We start from the raw sequence: 25,035 nt of genomic DNA on the forward strand, positions 1-25,035 counted from the left end.
TTAATTTAAGTCCCTCCGTTGAGCACCTGATTGTGTTTCAAGCTGGGCTGAAGTGCGTTTGGGTACGCTTTCTTTCCATTGTGTCAATTTACTTTACTGCACACAATTCATTGTCAAGGCCAATTTATAGAAGTGGAAAAGATGCCACATGCAGCTCAAAACAGTAGGGGTCTTCTCCACAAACAGAAGACAAAAGTTTAGTTGAAGCAGACTATGTTAGGAAAGGCTAAATGGCCAATCATAAAACACTACATATTCTGATGCCGTGATCACACAAAGAAATACATAATTTGCCAAAAAAAAAATTGAAGTTCAAATGCAATATTGATTTTTAACTTCTATCCCCTGGTAGAAAATTCTATGAATACCTTAAATACATTGGCAGCCCAGGTGGTAAAAGTATGGTGTTAGCAATGCAAGGGTCATGTGTTCAAGTCCAACCATAAGAAAATTATGTAAGTCCCTAAATGACATATTATTGCTCTAGGGCAGGTATTTAATTCAGTCAGCTACTGTAGCTAAGTACAGTAAATGATTGACTCCATTCTAGTCCTGTGCAGTATCAACTCTTTTGCACATAAAACAAACCCTCCCCTGTGCAATGATATCAAAGCGGAATCTCTTGGGTCAAATTTCTTGGCGACAACGGTAAACCAAGGAATTGGCACAGCCAGAAGATAGGGCTCCAGTTAGAAGTTCTAGTGAACCGGATACTAGGGGGCCAAATCCTGGCTGGCAGTATTAAACCTTAAATCAATCATCTGAACAGAATCAGAGAAACATGACAAAATGTTTGGTATGCTAAGTGGTGTGGGAGATCTGTTAAGAATTTAACGATCCTGGTCACAAGTCTATATAAAGCTAAGCTTTATTATCTCTCTAGCTCAGGGATGGGCAACTCCTGCCCCAACCCCCCATGGCAAAATGTGAAGATTTTTAAGAAATTAGCTGGAAATCTGCACATTTCTCTACACACCCCATGGAAAAAGGTGTAGATTTGATGCAAACTTGCTTTAAAAATTGTGACATTTTCTCTACGCCCCATGGCAATATGTGTAGAATTGCAGGAAAAGAGTAGAATTAACATTTCTCTCCGCTGTTAAGAGGGCAGAAAACCACATTTCACTTAAGGCCGGCTCTGATTGCATGTGTGGGTACGAAGACCCACGAGTCACTGTGGTTTTCATAAGTTTAGATTTTGATATCACCCCCACCCCATCAAAGTTGCCCATCCCTGCTGATTGTACCTGGTACTTAAACTGAAGGTTTTACTGGAATGCTCAACCAGTATTACCAGCTCTTCTCTACCAAGGGGTGATCATTGGAGTGAGAAATCTTGTACAATCAAAGCCATGTTAATGGAGTTATTTTTCAACCCGACAACATAAAATATACTGAGCTTCACCAACAAAACTTCCCACACAGAGGATTTAACATTTTATTCCTTCTTTTTGGTTTACAAACAAAAGGCACCCATTGATTATTATTTTTTTTAACATTTAGTGGCAATTACTTTAAAACCCTCAAACTATAGAGCGCATCCTCGGGAGAATTCTGTGAGCGTCATGGTAAACAAATTGGTTATAGGATACAGTTCTTTCCACAAGACTACATTGTAAAATTATAAGAGGAAACAGGACAACAGAATACAAAGATTTGGCAGGCAGACAAAAGGCAAGAGGAATATGTTAAATCATATGTCAGTCCAGATGGGCATTGTGATATGCTGTAAAACCAGAACGAATGTAAATGTTAGAGATGTGCAATATAAAGACCATTAGAATGATCCAGTAACATGGATCCCTAGCAATATGAAGTAGTAGAAGGTCTGCCCCACTCTCTTACTTCTCCACCACAAGTTCATAAACCCTGAATTCGCTGTTCCATTGCGTCACAAGTTTAACAATACTACACTACGAATAGCAAAGCCACAAACCAGAAATTAACAACTGTTACACACTAAATTCTTCAAATCCAACACCACAAGGAGAAGGGACTACAAAAGCAAGGATACCATTCAACATGTGCTGCTCAAAACAGTTATTACAATGGACATGACAACTTGTTCCTCGATATTCAAATACAAGCAACTACAGTATCAACTTAATTTGGATTCAGGAATCATAGGTAGCTTTTTAGTAGGCTGTGCAATGAGTCAAGCTGTGTTAACTACTACATTCAGAAAAATTGTACACTTAACTGACAACAGTTTCAACATGATGCAATAAAATGGTATACAGCAACTGAAGTAGGTTCTGTTGAATTAGTTTCCTCCAGCTTTTTTCTTTAGTAAATAAACAGCCATGAAACATTGATTTTAATAGCATAAAAATACTCTGTAAGTCAGATTTTAAGTCTACCTAAATAGAGTTTTGTAGGTATAAGTAACTATATGGCAAATGGACACACACAATGTACAACCACAGAAAAGTGCACTGTCAGTCTGACGTCTTAGACAATATGTACAAGAAAACAGTTTAAAAAAGGGAGAGGTACAAACATTTAAAAATGTCCCAAGTGCACAACCTACCCAGGCCAACATTGGATAAAGACCACCTTTGAGAGTTATGGCAAGACAAAGATAAAAGGAGTTTAGGATTGGAAGAGGAGAGGTCTCTCCCATGCATGGAGTATCCCAAACTAGAAAACAGGCAAAACCGTAATCAAAGCTCCAATTCCAGGCAGTAAAATGCCCATGACATTGTGCAACATGGGGAAACACTTAAATAGATCAGCGCAGCTTTGCCTAAAAGCTGTTCAGTAAAACCAGTGTAAAGAACCGCAGACTACCCCAACATCAAGTCCTCTGAGCAGTTGCCTGTTCTGAGCTACATGAGATCAGAGGTATTTGGGTCAGAAATCATAAGCGGACAGTCCAGTCAGAAATGGCTTAAATGCAACATAGGGAGAGAAAAAAAAATTATGCGAGCTCTGCAAGGACAGCTGATGCAAGATAATCAAAACCTTTTAGGCACAGTAAAAAAAGCCATCCCATTACCATCTAACTTGTGCTTGATCATGTCATTGGGAATTAGTCATTGCCACCAGCAAGCATAGATTTCACATGGGTGCCTTCATCCCTATTCAAGCAAGAAAATCTAAACCGTTAGTCAAAGCCAAAGCCTGACCACCCTGGGGCAGTCAGCAAAGCAGAGAGCTCAATGACCATGACAACCAACCGAGAAAAATCGATGACAATTCTGTCTGACCATCACTGTGCAAGGGGAGCATCACAGGACCTGGGGTCTGGTTAGATTCATGCTTACTACATCACAGTTGAATGCAGTACTACCTCCCACACCAGGGAACACACTGCAGAGAGAAGGGGACACATCACATACAGTAGGGTGAATGGTATGTCAGACCTTTAAAGGGATACTTTGGGATTTTTTGCAATGAAGCCCTTTATCTACTTCCCCAGAGTCAGATGAACTCATGGATACATGTGTAAGTCTCTGCATTCAGGATGAAGGAAATAAGCGGTAGTTTCGCCAGCCAACCCCAACTAGCGTTAGCGCAATGACGAAGTGTATGGCATCTACTCGCATTGCTAGCAGTTACCAGCCTTCCAGTCAACACTCGTTATCAACTTCCTTCGAACTGCACGCAGAGACATAAAAAAAAATGATATCCACAAGTTCATCTGACTCTGAGGAAGTCGATAAAGGGCTTTATTTAAATCCTGAAGGCTCCCTTTGATGTGACTGAAAATAGTCCCAGGGTTCGAAGAGCATTGTCCAATGCATAGCTGTCCGCAGGCAGGCCGGGCAGGAGGGAGAGCGGGTGGATAGGTTCAGGGTGAACACGCCACGTGGCCTCAGTATTTCATGGTGCTGGACGCTCGGAAGTAGGACAGAAACTTGAAGCAGAGGCTGACCACAAAGTACCAGATGTTCCTGCCCATCTGGGACCGCGCGATGAACACTCGCCAGATGAACACGACCAGGACTGTGTTGAACGTATAGCGGATGTTCCTCAACCTGAAAAAAAAAACACAAAAGGATGACAAATATATTATAAAGAGGTAACTGAAGAAATACAATGACATGTCCTGGGTAGCTTGCATGTGAACAGGCATTCACGGGAGGAATAGGACATTTAAGTAGAACTTTACCCTTTGAATATTGTGAGCAACGAGCACTTTTAGAACAGAGGATACCAGGGAAATATTTTGCTGGTGATCCAGGAAAGCAGAAAGATATATGCTAGTAATGCACGGTTTTAGGGTCATGAAATATTCCGTGGCTGAAGGGCGGGTGTTTGGCGGTCGGGTTGAATAAAGAGAAAAACATCCCCCCAAAAAATACAAATCCATAAATGTACAACTATAGCGCAATTTTTTTAATCTATAGGCTACATTGAGGTTTTGCTTTCATTTGTTGGCGATTAAATCGGAAAACGCTTTTGGGAACGGGCAGAAAACGTTAACGTCGATCCACTGAGGCAAAAAGTACAATGTCGGAGTTTAACACAGTAAGAGAAAAGCTGCAAAATGGAAAGTTGAAAATAAGGAGAAGGGGCGCTAGAAAAGTAATGAAAGACTTGGTGAAGTGGTAAAAGAAGATTAAGGCAGTGCCTATGTTGCGTGTGATGATTGCGAGGCAATATACAAATTCCACAGTAACGAGACAGGAACTTTAAATAGGCCTATGGCGCGTCAAGGTAACTATATCCTGTATTCAGATGGGTAAAATGGATACTGACAGGTGGTCTATAACCGCTCAACTCCTGCATAATTAAGCATTTCTTGCAGTACAATGATCCAAATGTACATTTTGACTGGGGAACAGGAGTTGAGAAATATTATTTTTCAGCATAGCATGAAGTCAATGCCATTACAATGAAATATTCAAGATGACTTGCGAATTGTCAATAAGAGGATAGTTATGTAACATGTGTAGGTAGAGACATTACTCTTACTTGTTGAGGTGTTTGCGTGCGGCTGGCAGGCCTGACTCAGCCTCGTTCAGGACATACTTCTTTGTCCCCATGCAGTAGTTCTCCATGTACTCTGCCCAGTTGAGTTGTCGCACGTCAAAGTTGAACATCTGGACAAACAAATAAGGGGATTCATACTGTAAGGATGGTCATTGAGAAAGTTGTTGAACCAAGGAAGATATGAAACAAAAAGTACAACTTCAAGTGTTACACTTGGTGTGTTGGACCAACATACTCAGTGGACAGTTTATTAGGTACACCCATCCAGTACAGGGTCAGACCCCCCCCCCTTGCCTCTAAAACAGCCTGAATTCGTTGGGACATAGAAACGTTGCTCAAAATCAGTATCAAGGGACCTAAAGTGTCCCAGGAAAACCTTTCACCACACCACCAGCCTGTACCATTGACACCAGGCAAGATAGGGCCATGGACTTATGCTGTTTACACCAAATCCTGACTCAGCATGACGCAACAGGAACTGGGATTCGTCAGACCAGGCAATGTTTTTCCACTCTCCAATTGTCTAGCGTTGGTGATCCTGTGCCTACTGGAGCTGCTTCTTGTTTTTAGCTGATATGAGTGGAACCCGGTGTGGTTGTCTGCTGCAATAGCCCGTCTGTGACAAGGACCGACGAGGTATACAGGTACGAGGTACTCTGTACCTCTTAGCTTGCACAATTCTTGCCATTCTCCTTTGACGGCTCTCATCAACGAGCTGTTTTCACTCCTAAGACTGGATTGTTTTTGTTTGTCGCACCATTCTCAGTAAACCCTAGACACTTGTTTCTGTGATACTGAACCATACCACGCTCAGTCACTTAGGTCCCTCATTTTGTCCCATTCTAACGGTAACAAAATGCCTCGATACCTGTCTACCTGCTTTATATAGTAAGCCGCGGTCACGTGACTCATTGCCTGTAGGAGCTAAACATTTGTGTGAACGGATTGGTGTACCTAACAAACTGTCCACTGAGTGTACATTCACTGTACATTTCAGCCAGGCCCTGACTATCCAACACAATGACTCCATTTAAAACCAAGCTGAATTATTCAATTGTGCTCGGACTACAAATGCAAACATACTCCATTCGTTCAATAGCATTTCTGTGTGCCACACTACAAGTGTGTGTGTGTCCTACCCAAGTATGTATGCGTGGGTCCTACAAGTATGTGTGTGCAAGTGACTGGTGGGTGGGCGTAAAGCGTACCCTCTTGTCATCAGTGCCCATCTGATTCATCAGCATGGTGACGTTGTCCGTGTTCCACACCCACGAGTGACTGGTGAAGTACTCCAGCACCATCATGGCCTTGTGCAGCCGTGTGATGGTCTTCATCATCCTGCCGTGGAGTGGTGGTCGCCATGGCAACAGGGAAGAGACAGGTATTAAGGAGGTAGAAGGGGAGATGGCACAGAGCTAACAGCACAGTGCCATCTTTTACCCTTAAGGGCACTGAGCTTTAATATCCAACTGCTGGAAAGTAACCCCAGCCAACTAGATTCGGATTATGACGTGGAGAGGGACAGACCAGGGGGATTAAGGTCTGTTAAGCAGACAAGATGGAAGAACGGATGAGAATTACCTATTCAAAGTATTTTTTTGTACAGGGTAAAAGTGCCCTCTAAGCCAATTCATTACCAAAGTAAAAATTAGGGTATGTCAACGCTATAGATGAAACGTAGATTTGCAATCATCTGACCCTGCACACTTCTTCACAGCTTTAAAATAAAGAACTGTATAAATCCAGCACAATCTAGAATAGAAAAATAGAACACCGGTAAGTCTAATCATACTAGCATTATAAGCTAATTTACACTAACTCATACCAGTCTCCATTGGGTTGAGTATTGTTAGGTTGACACATACAGCGCATTCGGAAAGTATTCAGACGTGGATATTTCCTCATTTTGTTACAGCCTTATTATAAAATGTAATACAATACATTTTTGTTCCTCAATCTATACAACACCACCCCTTAAGGACAAAGTGAAAATAATATTTTATAAATTTGTCAAATTTGTACAAAATATAACACAGAAATACCTTACTGCATAAATATTCAGATCCTTTGCTATGAGACTCGAAATTGAGCTCAGGTGCATCCTGTTTCCATTGATCATCCTTGAGATGTTTCTACAACTTCATTGGGAGTCCACCTGTGGTAAATTCAATTGATTGGACATGATTTGAAAAAGGCACACCTGTCTATACAAGGTCCCACAGTTGACAGTGCATGTCAGAGCAAAACCCAAGCCATGAGGTTGAAGAAATTATCTGTAGAGCTCCGAGACAGGATTGTGTCGAAGTGGCTTCAGGACAAGTCTCTGAATGTCCTTGAGTGGCCCAGCCAGAGCCTGGACTTGAACCTGACCGAAAATCTCTGGAGACCTGAAAATAGCTTTGCAGCAACGCTCTCCAACCACCCTGACAGAGCTTGAGAGGATCTGCAGAGAAGAAAAAGAGAAACTCTCCAAATACAGGTGTGCCAAGCTTGTAGCGTCCTACCGTGCTTCTACACCTGCATTGCTTGCTGTTTGAGGTTTTAGGCTGATGTAAGAAGGGCTTTATAAATAAATCTGATTGATTCCAAGAAGGCTCGAAGGCTGTGACTGCCGCCAAAGGGGATTCAACAAAGTACTGAGTACTTATGTAAATGTAATCAGTTATTTATTTTTTTATACATTAGCAAAATTTTCTAAACTTGTTTTTGCCTTGTCATTATGGGGTAGTGTATAGACTGAAGATACCTTTAAAAAAAAAATCCATTATAGAATAAGGCTGTAACGTAACAATGTCAAGGGGTCTGAATACTTACAGAATGTACTGCATGTTGAACACAATGTAATGGAGGGCTTGTCCAATCTGACGGCACCTGAGCATGTCTGACTGCCAGTAGCTTAAGGTTTTAAAACTTGCACCAATTACATTGTCGTCATTAGGAAAACATGTACTAATTGTAGGTGAAAGTTTCATGAACGAACTGGTTTGAGGATTAATGGCCACATTGCATCAAAAGCAACCATGCTTGTAATCAGAGCTCAGATTCCCTCCATGATACATCGTGTTCCAAGAGGAAGGTGACAAAACATGCATGGTGGAACATTTAGAAAGTCAAACATTAAAAAGGTATTAGTTTCAGTGGGTGAGACACCCATCTTCTATTCACTTCACCCGTAGAAAGTGTTATACTAATCCAAATGCATTTCAGACAACCAAAAATGTTACATTTTCGCTAATTGAGATATGTTACCAAAAGTTTATTGCAGAACTGTTTCTGCTGTACAGTAAACCTGTGAGGACCAATACTGTCTACCAGGTAACAAAAACTTGATTAGACTGAACCGTGGTCTGGATGCATAATGAAACGCATAAAAAGGTGGGGTTTATGAGTAGGCCTACTCAACTCACTGATACACTTTAATTCAAGATTCCATTGGCTTCTGAGCGTATGAATTACTGCCAGTGCATTCCATTCTGCCCACAATGTGCTTCATGAAGCACAGGAATAGGACTAGCAGGAGTAGAAGTGTTGATGGGCCAATTAATATAAGGACAACTAGTTCACTGGTTCCTCAGAAAAAATAAAAATGGCGACAAAAATAAAGGGAGGTAATTCCACAATAAAAAAAAAAAAATGACTTCCAAAGCCAAATAGTTCCAACTGCATCAAAAAAGTACAAATGCAGTAACAGGCAGAAAGGTCAAACAAAAAGGGCGACAAAATAAAATCACTCAAACATTATTGCAGCATGCTTTGGACAGGAACCCATGCTTGTCATGACGACACAGAAGCCTGTCAGCAGCCAGCCGAGTCCACGAAATCGAGCAAACAGCCAGGCGTTGCTTCCTCCCCACCCACCATGCCACACAACCAGCACCCAGTGGTGGAGGGGAAAGGGGGTTGAGAGGGCACGGGCACTGTAGTAGACCTTACCGGGGCTTCTGACCCGTGGCCCTGAGATACACGTCATACAGCAGGGCGGGCAGAGTGTGACTCACTGTGGTCCAGTACTGATTGGTAAAGGGGTTGGACCGCAGGTTAACATTGGGGCGCCTGAAAGCCTGCTCTAAGGGGTTGGTCTTGAAGGTCATGTTTATACAGTACTCTGCAGAGAGAATATGACATCACAGGAGGGATAACCCCTTTAACAAGGACATTCAATGCCAGGACATGGTCGAGGTAACACCGAGAGGGGTAAGAGTGCAGAACCCAGCCCTAATGGTATATGGGTGGCTTATGCACCCTTACCCCCATGACACCGGACAGAAGCATCACGTCACAGGTACAGTACACATTGGGCTACACTGAGCGAGAACGCGGGGGGGGTGGGGGTGGAGGGAGATGGGTGTGACCGAGCGGGGCGTCATTTACCTGGGCTCTCTTCCTGTCATCCTGAGGCAGAGATCATAAAGGAAGGCTGGTGCCTTGTGGCTTACAGCGATCCAGTACTGATTGATAAGGTGATTGGTTGTGAGATTTACATTGGGCCGTCTGAAGGCCTGCTCGAGGGGGTTCCTCTTGAAAGTGGATATTACATGGTACTCTAGGAGAAAAGGTAGGGGGTTCAACAGGGTGAATTGTTGGCATAACTCATTTCTCCAAAGTAGAAAGAAAGAGCGAAGCGGCAAGCATACAACAAAGCAGCAACAAAGCCAGATCTTCGGTTTAGACAATATATCTTTGAAGTGCTTTTGAACCATCATTATTTAACCGTACAAGTTATTGCGAGAGTCTGGGGAGATTACGTAACACCACAAATCTAGACTTCAAAGTAAGCCTAATGAATGGAGAAAAGCAATGTTAAAAAACAAAGTGATTTCACCTAAAATATTTAAGCAGCATAACAATTTACAGTAAATGAGTAGCAAATAGACAAAATATATTTGACATTTACTAAAATAAACGCACCAGGTTGGCATCTTAAAAAGGGAACTATACAAAGTGGCACTATGAAAATACTATCCATCTTTAGTCCACTAAACAAATATTGGATTTATGACTGGAACACTTTCATTCAAGCATGAGTCATGTTATATAGGTTCACCCATTTCCTTTAAACCTGGCACAATGTTGATCTTTCTCAGATGGCTAGCATTCAGATTTATTTTTTATTTAACTAGGCAAGTCAGTTAAGAAAACTCTTTATTTCAATGAGGGCGTACCTAGAATATGTACAGTTAACACAAATCCAGGGAGTTGAACACCCCAAAGAGCGTGCGAGTAAACCAAAACCTGCTCACACTCACTACAGTTATAAGAGTGCGTGTGCCCTCAGAAGCATAACTGATAATCAATCATTCTGCTTTGTTAGACCATCTGAGAACAAATATCCAAATATACTCCGGGTGTAAGATAAGGAAAGCAGTTCATACCAACTTCACCCCAGTGGAACGGGTTGATGCCACCCGTCGTGCAATTGTACACCAATATGCTCTTAGGCCTGCGGACACAAAAAGGGACAAAATAAAAACCGGAAGGAATATCTGCATTTCATAAATGATATCATTTGTCTGCTCCTGTGTGTGTGTGCGCGACTGACCTGGTGTGTCTCTGGGAGCCAGAGTACCAGGCGGCAGCCAGTGTGGTATTAATGACCACATCCACAGGCACCAGGTCAGCCACTGCGTTGTTGGATGCTCTCATGGTGCGCAGGATCCCCTTTCCTGCCTATATAGGGCAGAGAAGTGTCAGGTTCATTACTAGGTCATAGGAAAGTGCTTTCTCAGGTTATAATGAGTAGCCACAATGTTGACGTGGTCATGATTGCAGTCCGATCTCTGACCATTTTACATAGAGAAGAGAACTCCGCTCACTTCTTTTTTTGTTGTTGATTACTTACTGCAATGAATATTCCACTAGGTCCATTGAAATTATCAATCCAGCCCTAAGAAGAGTGAAAACATGTTATGACCAGTATACAGAGTTTATTTACTACGGTCAGTTACAGTAGCTACCGTTTAAAAGACAGCCTGCTCAGTACATGAGAAGACTCACTGGGAAGGGCTCTTTCCAACTGGCCCCTACTATAGAGGGCCTGATGATGGCCACGTTGAGGTTTCCACACTCCTGCTGGACCAGGTACTCAGCCATGGCCTTGGTGTAAGTGTACGTGTTGGGCCTTTTTCCAATCAGCCCTGGGGTCATCGCTGAGACCAGTTTCTCATCCATCCACCTAACCAACATGAAAACACATTGAAGTCAGGGTTTTTTCTGGATAAAAATATTGCTTAAATGGTGGGCGTGGCCAATGGTGCAGTCGCTGAACAACAATTTTAGAGGCCCTCCTGTTGGCCACAGTGACAAAATGTTGCCGTTTTAAAGCAAATTTCCTGCAGTTCCACACATTTTTCCATGGCTTATGCCATCTGAGTTACTCAAACAACTAAATCGATGGAGGCCCCATGCCATGACAAAAATTCTCCCGAATGCATGTTTTGAATTTTAGTTTCTCCCTGGCTGTCTAGCTTTTATTTTGGTGATTTTTAGTTCTCAAAGATTATTATTTAAAAAAAATATATCAGTCCATTATCTTTTCTACATGGTTTATATCTGAATTTAGTCATTTAAAGTTCATTTTACACTGGATTTAAAAAAAAATCCAAATAATGACAGCAAAAATAAAAGTATATATGATTTACACACACACTTTGCTATGTAGAAGAAAAGAAAACTGGAAGATCCACACAAAAGGTCAGTTATATTGCAATTTTCTGCCCATGACCAAACACATATTTCAGAGATCAGCTTTCCTTAAAACTGCCCCACCCACATACACCTCTGAAGAGATTCTGACATGCCTTTCGTAATACTTAAGGGTGGAAACATTACTACAACAGAACACTAACTTTTACACAACTGGTGACTGTTTTGTCCATGGGTTACATATTGGGCCACCTTCAAGAGAAGTCAGAAGTCCCACCTAACATTTTGAGCAAAGCAAATGTCCTTATTAAATAGTTTACAAATGGGTGCCATTCAATCCGTAACCAAACTGCATTAAGTTTCAAATCAGAGACGCTCCCTGTGTTGGTACGAAGTTTCAGTCCATGAAGTGGCATTGAGAGACCCTTGAGAAATTCCAAGCTTATGCATTAGCCACTAATGCATCCATATCCTCTTAGTCAAACATGCCTATCTGTAAATTACAATATTCTCTTGGTATATAGTATTACTAACATTCAACTTAATAACACTGTCATTGAAAATAAGAATTTGTTCTTAACCGACTTGCCTAGTTAAATAAAGATTTAAAAAAAATAATAATAAAAAATGGCTTCCATTTCTATCAATCTGCAAATAACTTCAGGGTAACAAGTCTGCAATGGGAAGAGTTATGAAAAACAAGTCACATTTCTTGGACTCACTCCAGGCTGTCGATGAGCTTCTTGTAGTCAACAGGAGGTGGATAAACCACTTCCTCAATGAGCGTCCGGTCACAGTTGGCATAGGCTGTGGACACGTGAAGAAACACCTCCAAGTGCTTCATTCTGTGGGCCAGAGCCACCATCTTCTGGGTGGCTAGAACATTCAGCTGCATAGCATCTCTGAGAAGGAAGAAAAATGTCACATACAACACATAAACATATTAAAAACCAATGGGCGGGTACACAAGAACGGTTAGAAATACTTCTAGAATGATAACCTACACTAAGTATTAAGAGGAAGCGAGCCATTTCTCATCAGGTGAAGCAAGTGACAAGATCACCCTGTAGAAAAATCTGAGCTTGCAGAATTGTCCAGCAAAGCTCTGGGGAGTAGCATTAGGAGAGAAACAATGGCTCACTTGAGAGGCTCGTTGAATCGGATGGTTGCAGCACAGTGGAAGACTACGTTGATGCAGTCAGCAAGCGTTTCCTGGTCCTCTGTGCTCAGGTCCAGCTCTGGCAGGGTGAGGTCACTGTTAACAGCCACTATCTTTTCAGCAAAGTCTGGCTGCTCATCTCGTACCCTGTCAAAAAGCTGAAATACAAACAGCTGCAACAGTTGGCAAAGAAAATGTAACACTCAAATCATGCTACTTTCACTGCCAATAAGAGGATCAAAATTAACCTACTCAATGTTTTTTTAATGACAGCAATGTGTTGGTGGAGTGATGTGTTTTGGTTTGAAAGCGCTCCAAGAAAACAATCCCTTTAGTTAAGACTACGTCACTGGGGCCAAGCTCCCTGCCTTCCAGGCGGGGTACAGGGAAGGTCCGGAAAATCGTTTAAGACGTCAACCACCCACGCCGTAGACTGTTCTCTCCGCTTCCGCGCGGTACATCAAGTCTTCTATGCCCCCTTCCATAAGACTAATAAATAGCTAACAAAATGGCTGCATGGATTGAGTTTACCTTTATGTTTTATCTTTGCACTCACACTACACACACTGATACTTCAATACACACAAAACACTCACTCCGTTATTTGCTCACACATAATATGCACATACATTTATACTGACTACACAAACATACAATCATCATATACGCTGCTGTTACTGTTTAATCATATGTCCGATGTCCCCTTACCCCTATACATATCTAACTCTACCACTCCAGTATCCCTGCACATTGTAAATATGGTCCTGGAACTGACCCTGTATATAGTATGCTTATTTACTTTATCGCGTCGTTCTCATATTTTTTTCTTCCAACTTGTTATTTCTAGTGTTACTGCATTGTTGGGTTTTGAGTTTGCAAGAAAGGCATTTGACTGTACTTGTGCATGTGACATTAAAACTTTAAACATCATGGTCTGTCATGACCCAATTGTAACACAGTATGGAGAGCATGGGCTCTGGAACTACTAGATCTCCAGTAACAAATGTTCAAGAACATATGATCCATCTCCCCACAGACATCCCCTTTTGGCTAGCCCCATTAGACCTTAATCCTTCTCCAGCTCTGCTCACCTTGCAGTTGATCATGTCAGCGATGCGGGCCTGGGGAGCGTGCCCTGCTTTGTGCCGGACCAGAACATACACGGCTTTGATTCCAGGGCAAGACCGCAGCAGCTTCTCCAGCAGGACCTTTCCCATGAAGCCTGTCGCCCCCGTGATAAGCACATTCTTCCCCTCATAGTATTCCGGAATGGTCACCATTTTGTCAGGTGTGCTCCAACCCTTCTCAACCTATGGAAGGATATCATCATCGTTAGCATAGTTATTGAAGAACCTACCGACTAGTGCAGGGGTCGGGAACCTATGGCTCCCGAGCCAGGTGTGGCTCTTTTGATGATTGCATCTGGCTCGCAGATTTTATTAAAAAAAAAAGAAGAAAAAAAAAAGAAAAAAAAAGAGATTTTTTTTCTCTCTCCCCTTCTCCCCAATTTTCGTGATATCCAATCGCTAGTAATTACTATCTTGTCTCATCGCTACAACTCCCGTACGGGCTCGGGAGAGACGAAGGTCGAAAGCCATGCGTCCTCCGAAGCACAACCCAACCAAGCCGCACTGCTTCTTAACACAGCACGCCTCCAACCCGGAAGCCAGCCGCACCAATGTGTCGGAGGAAACACCGTGCACCCGCCCCCCTCGGTTAGCGGGCACTGCGCCTGGCCCACCACAGGAGTCGCTGGAGCGCGATGAGACAAGGATATCCCTACCGGCCAAACCCTCCCTAACCCAGACAACGCTAAGCCAATTGTGCATCGCCCCACGCGGCCGGCTGCGACAGAGCGCGAACCCAGAGACTCTGGTGGCGCAGCTAGCACTGCGATGCAGTGTCTCACTTGTTTTAATCCATCCATCGATTTTTCACTGCTCATGTCCTGTTCAGGGCTGCAGGAGCAATTGTCCATTATTTTAATTAAATGATACTGGCCTACGTTGGCCGTTGCTAGGTAAAACAGGTAAACGACTCCTTTTGAATCAGTCTGCTCGGTCATTAGCTCAAAGCTAACCCTTCGACGAAGAAGATGGCGAAAAGAAAAAAAGATGACGAGTATCGTACATTTCAGGACGAATGGACCAAAGAATTCGCCTTTGTGGAGAGAGCAGGTTCTGCGGTGTGTCTAATTTGCAATGACAAAATTACATCGATGAAACGGTCGAATGTAAATCGGCACTTCGACAAATTCAGAGGCTTATTATACTGACATTTAGTTGAATTCACTTTTAAAATATATTATATGGCTCTCACTGAAATACATTTCCAAATTATTTGATTTCATGGCTCTTAGTCAAAAAGGTTCCCGACCCCTAGACTAGTGGGACAGAATTTCACCAGTAACACCGACCCCAGTTAAGAGACAAAAACTACTCTTTCCATCTACAAAATGTGCCCATATCACATACAGTATGTTGGTTCCTGTATCTTACTCAGCCTTGCCACCGTTGTAAGTAACTCTTATCCCGTCTAATCCACACACTCATTAAGATGGGTGACGGGCTCAAGAGCTGTACTTAAAGGTTAACTCTCAACTCAAATTTCAGCCTTTGCCTAACCCCTTCAAAAAAACATTGTGGGGGGGGGGGATTGCTCACAAGAATTCATTTTGGGGGTGGGTAAACGTAGTTGTACCTGATCCCAACACTTTCTCACTAAAGCATAATTGCCAGAAGTCCACTGAAATGCTCTAATAAAATTGTGCATGGCGAGCAAATATGCCTCTGCACCGTTAGCTCAAAGTAAGGCGCCTGAGTTCCTGACATTATTGCCAATTGCGATGTAAATTTGAATCCCCCATGGAGCACAATAAAAAAGAAATTAAAAAGTGAAACGTGGACCCACATTTATTGCAGTGTTGGGGGGGAAAAAGTGCAATGATGATTAGGGGCTCAATTTAACTCAACCCTTACTGCAGTATTTACACAGTAGCTCTTTTTCCAATGGTCAAATTAACACAGACTTGGGTACTGTACAAAAACCTACAACTACTACCAGGGCGACCCCGCTCACAAGTATGCTTTCACTTTTCAGAATTAGAAGTGTGTGTGGGCACGGGATGAATATTGTAAGGCAAAAAAGGATTTCTAATCCCACATGCAGATCTCACAACCATTGAACTATGAGCCAACTGTTTTAGCAGACTGCGCCACCAATCAGTCATAGCAGATGGGGAAACAATACAATGAGTTGACATGAACGTCATGGTCATTTATTTCTTGTTATGAATGTAGCTACAAATATAAAACGTATAATCCTCATTGCCTACATGTATTTTCTTCTAAACCGTCAAAATGAAGACCAGAATTTACGTGTTTTACTATAACACCTGGTTTACAGTTAATTTTATTTTCTCATGAAAGTAGCTTCTCATTCACACAATCTATGAAAGGTTTAGAGAGCAGAGTTGAGCACTCCTGGCAAAGATCCACTAAAATATATTGAAATCTTCTCTACACATCAAATTGCATCACTAATATCCGGTTTACCAGATATGAGCCTGACTTAAAGATGCACGATGCGGAAATCGCTCTGCCGTTACCTGGTTGCTAAAATTCTAGTAGTTTGCCTACATTCAGTTTATGTGACAAAACAAGCAGTCATTGTGTAGAGAATCATTGTATTGTCTAAACTGCTGAGACATATTTTCCATAACCAAAAACATTGTATATTCAGTTGTTTGAAGCATGTGTACAAAACCAAAAGGAAGACACGCAAAACCTAAACTTCAGAACAGGAAGGATAGAAATCGCACACATACGTAAATTTGATCAGGTCTCCCAAAAGGTTCCATAGTGCATCTTTAAAACACGCCCATTTTTTTTTTACTAGTCTTATCTGTGAGCGATAGTGGCCGGGTAGATGGCACGCTACTGTTGATACATCTCGCTATTCAGACAGATAACTGGTTAATGATTGACACAGACGATAACATTATATCTTATTCAAAACAGATATTGATTGACACAGAAGATAACATATCTTATTCAAAACAGATATCACCCACCAAGATCATTAAACACGCAACACTAAAACACTTCTGTCCAACAGTGAGTAAGTACAGCTACATGCACACAATAATGCGATTATTGTGGATAGTTAGATAAATATAATATTTTGATGAAAACATTTACATGCTTTGTAAGAATAACGATTACCCTAATAATCCTGTTTACATGGATACATCTAAATAAATGTTTCACCACAGCGACCATGTTATTTCTGGGAAGCTTATTTGAGTCGGAGTTCAGACAGAAACAATGTTCCACCGTCAGTGCCATTTTTACGTGCAGGATAGGTTCCCTCTAGTCAATGCGGCAGCGCAGATTGGTTATATGCAGTAAATAACAGCCTGTGTCAAGTCTGTGACAGCTGTGAGCTTGTCAAACAGAGGCAGTGTCTCTGTCCAAGCAGCAAGGCAGTTGTGGCATGCAGTGCCATCTTGCCCTCCCATTATATATAGGCCTACTGTATGCGTGTGTGCTTATTATAAACCAAATAAAGTATTTGATAACAGGTGTCACAAAGAGAAACTTCAACTGTAGAGTAAGGACATAAAAAGCCATCAAGAACTCCCTGGTGACTGGTGTGCAACAACTGTATTCACTAAAGCACCACCATGAAAAACCTGATACCCATTTTTGGAGGAATGGAGGTAAAAGGTAATCTTGCTTATCAGGTGGGTATGAGCGCGGTGCAAAGGAGAGTCTGGCGCTTCACTAAAAATACTGACACTGAGGGTGCTGTTGCTACAGCATCATTAAAACGTTTTGGACCACCGGAGAGAACGTTCTATTTCACTTGGGACAACTGACCAAGAAAGCCTTTACACCTGTAGGTCCAGCTTCTACTCTGCAGTCCTCCTTGGGGGACCGAGATTGGCATACTCCTCTTTGGCCAACCTAGGAAAACGATCACCAGCCAAGAACGATCACCACACAAAACCTAACACCACTTGGGTCTCACCTTACAGCACTGTAAACTACACAGTGCATTCACCTTTATCAAGTCTCTACTGCTGTAAAAGCAAGTGATCCCAGATACCACATCACCTGTTGGAATAACTGATTAAAACACATGCATGTCCCTGGAGTTGGCACTTGAATGCTGTGGTAAATATTTGATGACAGATGTGAAAACAACACATCGCAAAAGGTAATGTATGAAGTAAGACCCCCCTCTGCAAAGATCAGAGAACGCTGCTGACAAGGCCACCTCAGCAGTGATTCAAAAATCAGAGCAGGTGATGTTGGCCTAGTGTAGACCAGCAGCTATACCTGTCCAAATATTAGAGAAGGGGTGGGGGTGGCTATATTTTTTGCTAACACTCACGTCAATGAGTTAAAGGAATATATATGTCAAATGGCATAAATGGAAAAGGGCTGGAGATCTTGTGACCCCGATTAAAGTCAAACAACTTACTTGTGGCTTAAGTTATATAGCTAAAATAAGTTGTGTCCCGCCATTTGAATTTAGAAATAAAGCTATTGTCGTACAAAGTGATAATGATTTTAAGTTAACACCACAGCCCACATGTTAATTAGCTAGTTAGCGAAACTTGCTCAAGAAGGCACTGGCATCGACTTGTGGCCGTGTCACCCCACACAGCAAGAATACTAACTAGCCAACCAGCCAGCTAACTAACTAACTAACGTTAGCCAGTATGCCAACTTCTTTGGTGTGGTGGTGAGCAATTCCCATTAATTAACTAATGACTGACAGCAAAAACAGCACTACCAAAACAAGAAAATGCAAACACTTTCTTTAAAGGATTGACCTCAATGAGTCCTAACACAAACCTACAACACTTTCTGGAAATAATTTAGCTAACTGGCTAGCTAACGTTAGCCAGTTACCCCTCCCTTTTGCGCATCTCTTCCGTGGCATGCTGTCGCACGTCGTTAGCAAACGATAGCCATTCCCAGTCATCTTTGAACATTTAGCGCTAAATATAATGCAACCAGAGAAAATAGCATGTGAAAGACGGATATACCTGAAATCTGGACGAGGCTGAGTTTTCTTGCGTTAAAACAGAGGTAGCTCTCGGATACAATTGTAGCTACAGCTCCACAATTACTCTATTTCTGCGGGCTGTGAGCACAGGAAACGTGACCGCTGACCGTCGGGCTGGCTTGCCAGGTTTTATCTCTACTGTACGGGTAAATGCCAAGTTAAATCCCGCCCAAAAGGCCTGAAACCTGAGAACACCGCAATTCGGGGCGTTCCTTACACAGTGTGCAGGGCCGGCCTAAGAAATAATAGGCCCTGGGGCTTCGTTTAAAAAAAAAAAGCCCTACCCTCCCGCCCAGCATAAATTATAATAATTTTTTAAATTACGTAATTGTTCATTTACATGTTTTGTTTTTTAGGCACCCTATGGGATTGGGTCAAGCTCCTGACTCACACAACTGACCAGTCACATGTATTTATTATGTATTTTTATTTTATTTTTTATGAATAAGTTACCCAATCAAGGCAGCCCCCCCAGTGACCCACATGAGCCCCCTACCTCCTCTTCTCCCCCATCTGATGATTAGCAGAATGGCAGCAGCTGGCTGTCTACGCTCATTGAGAGAGGGCTCCTGAGTCTTCCTGTGGTTGGCGGTTGCAGTGAAAAAATATATACCACATATATACTGTATATATATATAATATATATATATATTATATATATATACAGTACATAAACTCAGCAAAAAATGCAACGTCCTCTCACCGTCAACTGCATTTATTTTCAGCAAACTTAACATGTGTAAATATTTGTATGAACATAAGATTCAACAACTGAGACAAACTGAACAAGTTTCACAGACATGTGACTAACAGAAATTGAATAATGTGTCCCTGAACAAAGGGAGGTCAAAATCAAAAGTAACAGTCAGTATCTGGTGTGGCCACCTGCTGCATTAAGTACTGGAGCGCATCTCCTCCTCATGGACTGCACCAGATTTGTCAGTTCTTGCTGTGAGATGTTACCCCACTCTTCCACCAAGGTACCTGCAAGTTCCCGGACATTTCTGGGGGGAATGGCCCTAGCTCTCACCCTCCGATCCAACAGGTCCCAGATGTGCTCAATGGGATTGAGATCCGGGCTCGTCGCTGGCCATGGCAGAACACTGACATTCCTGTCTTGCAGAAAATCAAAATCAACAAAAATAGAACTGTTTGCCCATAATGACCATCGTTATGTTTGGAGGAAAAAGGGGGATGCTTGCAAGCCGAAGAACACCATCCCAACCGTGAAGCACGGGGGTGGCAGCATCATGTTGTATGTTGTGGGGGTGCTTTCCTGCAGGAGGGACTGGTGCACTTCACAAAATAGATGGCATCATGAGGATGGAAAATTATGTGGAAATATTGAAGCAACATCTCAAGGCATCAGTCAGGAAGTTAAAGCTTGGTTGCAAATGGGTCTTCCAAATGGACAATGACCCCAAGCATACTTCCAAAGTTGTGGCAAAATGGCTTAAGGACAACAAAGTCAAGGTATTGGAGTGGCTATCACAAAGCCCTGACCTCAGTCCTATAGAAAATTTGTGGGCAGAACTGAAAAATTGTGTGCGAGCAAGCAGGCCTACAAACCTGACTCAGTTACACCAGCTCTGTCAGGAGGAATGGGCCAAAATTCACTCACTTTATTGTGGGAAGCTTGTGGAAGGCCTCCCGAAACGTTTGACCCAAGTTAAACAATGTAAAGGCAATGCTACCAAATACTAATTGAGTGTATGTAATCTTCTGACCCACTGAGAATGTGATGAAATAAATAAAAGCTGAAATAAATAATTATTTCTACTATTATTCTGACATTTCACATTCTTAAAATAAAGTGGTGATCCTAACTGACCTAAGACAGGGAATGTTTACTAGAATTAAATGTCAGGAATTGTGAAAAACTGAGTTTAAATGTATTTGGCTAAGGTGTATGTAAACTTCCGACTTCAACTGTATCTAGCCTATCTGTGGATGGACTCAAACATTTGGTATACATATTAGTTCAGAACCTAGCTATGAACCTCAGCTATCATAGCCAGTTGTATCAACTTCAAAACAGTCTAAATGACATTAATGAAGCCTATGGATTGAGTAGAATATAATATAACTTTGTGCCAAGGATGCAAGTCGTATATACATGTAGTTAATACCATGCATGAGATCCCCACATTGTAGCCTGTACATTTAATTTATTCATTGATCATGTACTCTACTTTGGCAAATAAAGGTGCAGTTCGGGTATGAATATCTTTTAGATAATTTTTCAGTCATATCCAATACCAGTCTTTGAATGACACTGTCAGCATGTATGTATTACAACTATACACTTCAGTGTTTACCAATCAATGGTTACACATTGTAACTAATAGATTAGAAACAGGATTTAACTAGTTAAAATACTGATTTGTAATTCATATATACAGAATTATTTTATTTTTTAAACAGTACACTACACTTCCCATGCATCATGTAAATACTCTAAAACCAGTTCATCTTAATATCTAATGCCCTTCATCTGCATTGATCTGATAAACACAGGATAGGTGTAGTATTTCATCAAATGAGACTTAATTTCATCTAGTAGAGAATGTGAAACACTTTATTGAAAGAAGTTCATTATCCAAGTGTTATAAATACATGCATAAATATAATTGTAATATTATAAATACAAGTTCAATCTGTACTTCAAAGCACATCTGTTGTGCACTATAAAAAAAGAGGAAGAAAGAGGTGGCGAAAGGTATAAGCATCAGAGGGTGAAATGCAAAACTGACCTTGGATCATTAACTCTGAAATACAGATGGATGCAGTAATCCCAATGTGAAGCATCTTTTTATTAATACTTCCTGTTGACCTGACCAAGTGCCCTCTATGTAGCCAGTTCAGATACAGGAGGGGTTCCCCGACACAGCTGATATAACCTAGTGTATTTGGGGAGAAGAGGGATGAAGTGAAGGAGAGAGACTGTTATTGAGAAAATAAGGTAGTTAAAGTGACAGTGTTCAACAGGAATCTGTGGTTGTGTCCGCACCACACTAAGTGGCTGCAGAGTACTCTATGCTGAAAAACATGAACGGACACACGAGGACAAACATTATAGCGTAGTTATAGAAATAATAAAGTGTCTTATTATTCTCCATGGTTAGCCCTCTTGTCTATTCTTTGAAGGTGGACGGAGCCACCGTTATACACCCGAGTCTGCTTACTGCACAACACAGTCCATCAATCAGATTGATACATGAGTGTGTAGGCGTGGGTTATAGGGTGTCTAATTGTTCTACATTTTTTCAATATGGGTGATTTAAAATAGCCTGTTTTGTTTTTGTACAGACGTCACAACCTTACCTAAACAGCACCCTCACCTGAGAAGTAGGATTCAAAGGGAGAGAAACTGGGAATTGAATAAGTGCAGTTGACATAGCTAAGTAAATGGAATAATACTCTTATTGCAATGTGAATTACTCTTAAAAGAGCCTTTGGTTGTGCATAGTGTAGTCTATGGTGTTGCCAGGGAACAGCACCCTCTTCGAAGAAGTAGGAGGTGAAGATCTCCCGCACACGGATTGCCTCTTGCTGCGTTGTTGGAAACCCCAACCTTGAAACATCCTGCAGAGAAGAAGACTTCTCCTCTGGCACATGGCGGCGAGCTGCAGATCCCCTCCTGCAGATCCCCTCCTGTCCATCCTCATGAAGTTATGCAGGACACAGGTAGCCTTCACACCTAAATTCCTCTAGCAGGAAGTCCCAGATGGCCCTGGACACCCAACCTTGCAGTGCCCTACACGTTAACTGTAGGCAATCGTTTGAAGGAATCTCCAGTTACAAGGTATCTTTTTTACTTTTTTATTTAAATTGTATACCCTTTTCTCCCCAATTTTCGTGGTATCCAATCGCTAGTAATTACTATCTTGTCTCATCGCTACAACTCCCATACGGGCTCGGGAGAGACGAAGGTCGAAAGCCATGCGTCCTCCGAAGCACAACCCAACCAAGCCGCACTGCTTCTTAACACAGCGCGCCTCCAACCCGGAAGTCAGCCGCACCAATGTGTAGGAGGAAACACCATGCGCCCGGCCCACCACAGGAGTCGCTGGAGCGCGATGAGACAAGGATATCCCTACCGGCCAAACCCTCCCTAACCCGGACGACGCTATGCCAATTGTGCGTCGCCCCACGGACCTCCCGGTCGCGGCCGGCTGCGACAGAGCCTGGGTGCGAACCCAGAGACTCTGCGATGCAGTGCTCTAGACCACTGCGTCACCCGGGAGGCTTAGTTACAAGGTATCTGTAGGAATATGGAAGACAATGTAATTATTAGACTTTTACATCACCAGGTCATTGTGGATTACTAAAGTATAATATCCCTGATATCAATCCAATGTTATCATGATTTGTTAGATGCATGGACACACATATGTGCATGTGTAGCATGTGACAATAACAGGATCATATCAAGGATAGCATCACAAATGAATACATAAATACCACTTGAAGCTTGATGATGAGTTGATCATTTGAGTCAGCTGTGCAGTGCTGAGACAAAAATAAAAATGTGCACCCCTTTGAGTCCCCAGGACCAGGACTGAGAACCACTGCTCTTCATTGGGACCTCCCAAGAAACAGACTTCATTACAGTCAAATTACACCGCACTGAATTTATATGTTACTATTATCTCCATCCTCACTCCTAGGGACAGGAACTACACAAAAGTACCTGCCCTATCCAGAATAGCCTACTCTCTCACTGACAGTTGGGGCTACTATCCTATCACCCTCCTCCATGGCTGTTAGCTAGCTAGCTACCTACAAATGCATTTGGAGTTTGTTTTTTACAGTGATAAATACATCAAGATAACTAGCTAATATGAAGTTAGGTAGATGGTGATATTTAATTCACTTAACTAGCTATCTATACAGTATGTGACGTTGGCTAGATAGCTAAGTTAGCTAGCTTGCCAACAAGCTAGCTCATTTAGCAGCTCATTTGAGTTAGCCTGCACTGTAGCTAGTTAGCTAACAATACATCGTTTTTTTAGAACATTTTCCAAATGTATTTACTTACTTGAATAGGTTCTCCCAGCCATGTGGACAATTGGAAACAGGGCAGCAAAGTTTGTTTGTCACCAGAGCGTTTTAGATGATATTACTATTGAACTATGTGCCCATTTAATAATAACCAGACCCTCATACAAACTTGCTATGCTGAATTATTGACGCACAATTGAACATGCTGCTTGCTATATGCTGCCAGCACCCGCACATGGGAGTCACAAATGGGCGGCACTCGGAAATGTACCGTTATCTAGTGTACATTCACCGTCACTCGTAGAAAGCGATTTGTATTCATAGAAAAAAAGGTTTGTATATTCTTTAAATATACACTTGTGTTCCGCATGTACTTTTTTGTATTGATTTAGGGTTAATAAAAAATAAATAAAAAGATTTGTACCCAGAAAGCGAAATCGCTGGCAGCATCTAGTTCGGCCATGTTGATGCCTGCCTTTCAAGGCTGCAGAAATTATAGTATGGTAACCATAATATGTTAACCATATGTGTATCCTTAGTACGTCCAACGTAAATAATCGAAGCCCTAGTAGATTACTCTATATTTGCGGTGTACACCCGTTCATCACCCAAATAGTTGAATTAGCCGGTCAGTTTGATAGCACCACTACATGTGAAGGATATGTCATACATTGTAAGTGATTATAATCCATCCGCTGTCTCATGTTGCCCACACAAGCATTAAGGAGACATAACCGGGGACCCTCCGCACATATCGACAACAGTCACCCTCGAAACACCGTTCCCCATCGCGCCACAAAAGCCGCGGCGCTTGCAGTGCAAGGGAAACGCTATTCGCGCGCCCGGCTAACTAGCTAGCCATTTCACACCGGTTACACTCACCCAGTTTGACCTCCTCCTGTTCCGCAGCAACCAGTGATCCGGGTCAACGGCATCAATGGGATCAACTTTTATGGCATCAACTTTTTTTATACGACTATACGACTCGCTTTCGACGCGAGAACTTTTTTTCTATGCGTGATAACTTGTTTTCTATGACTACAAATCGCTTTCTACGTGTGATAACATCTGTCTTTATGGCAGTCATTTTTCTTAAGGCCCATGGAAATGACCTGCATATCTCCAGTTATAAAACAGTCTGATGCAATATATCGATTTACAAATACAAATCAAAAGGCGTTTGTTTGTGGATAATGATTTGCATTTGTGGAAAG

General features: G+C 42.0%; 1 protein-coding gene across 2 annotated transcripts; it reads right to left on the bottom strand.

Moving 5' to 3' along the window:
- Positions 1–1,424: 1,424 nt before the first annotated feature.
- Positions 1,425–19,068, bottom strand: LOC129866775 (fatty acyl-CoA reductase 1-like). Of its 2 annotated transcripts, none has more exons than XM_055939648.1 (12): positions 18,798–19,068; positions 13,831–14,049; positions 12,722–12,897; positions 12,303–12,482; positions 10,933–11,110; positions 10,778–10,822; positions 10,478–10,605; positions 10,311–10,378; positions 8,872–9,043; positions 6,147–6,276; positions 4,921–5,048; positions 1,425–3,980 (listed from the first exon to the last, which is right to left on the bottom strand). In XM_055939648.1, the coding sequence occupies exons 2-12, from the start codon at positions 14,017–14,019 to the stop codon at positions 3,818–3,820; spliced, it is 1,557 nt and encodes a 518-aa protein (XP_055795623.1). In that variant the 5' UTR covers positions 14,020–14,049; positions 18,798–19,068; the 3' UTR covers positions 1,425–3,817. The 2 variants fall into 2 exon arrangements, with proteins under 2 accessions (XP_055795623.1, XP_055795622.1); XM_055939647.1 differs by lacking the exon at positions 8,872–9,043 and adding an exon at positions 9,310–9,481 and having other exon boundaries at positions 18,798–19,066.
- Positions 19,069–25,035: the final 5,967 nt, after the last annotated feature.

The sequence above is a fragment of the Salvelinus fontinalis genome, chromosome 12 (assembly GCF_029448725.1).
Source record: "Salvelinus fontinalis isolate EN_2023a chromosome 12, ASM2944872v1, whole genome shotgun sequence".
Taxonomy (NCBI): domain Eukaryota; kingdom Metazoa; phylum Chordata; class Actinopteri; order Salmoniformes; family Salmonidae; genus Salvelinus; species Salvelinus fontinalis.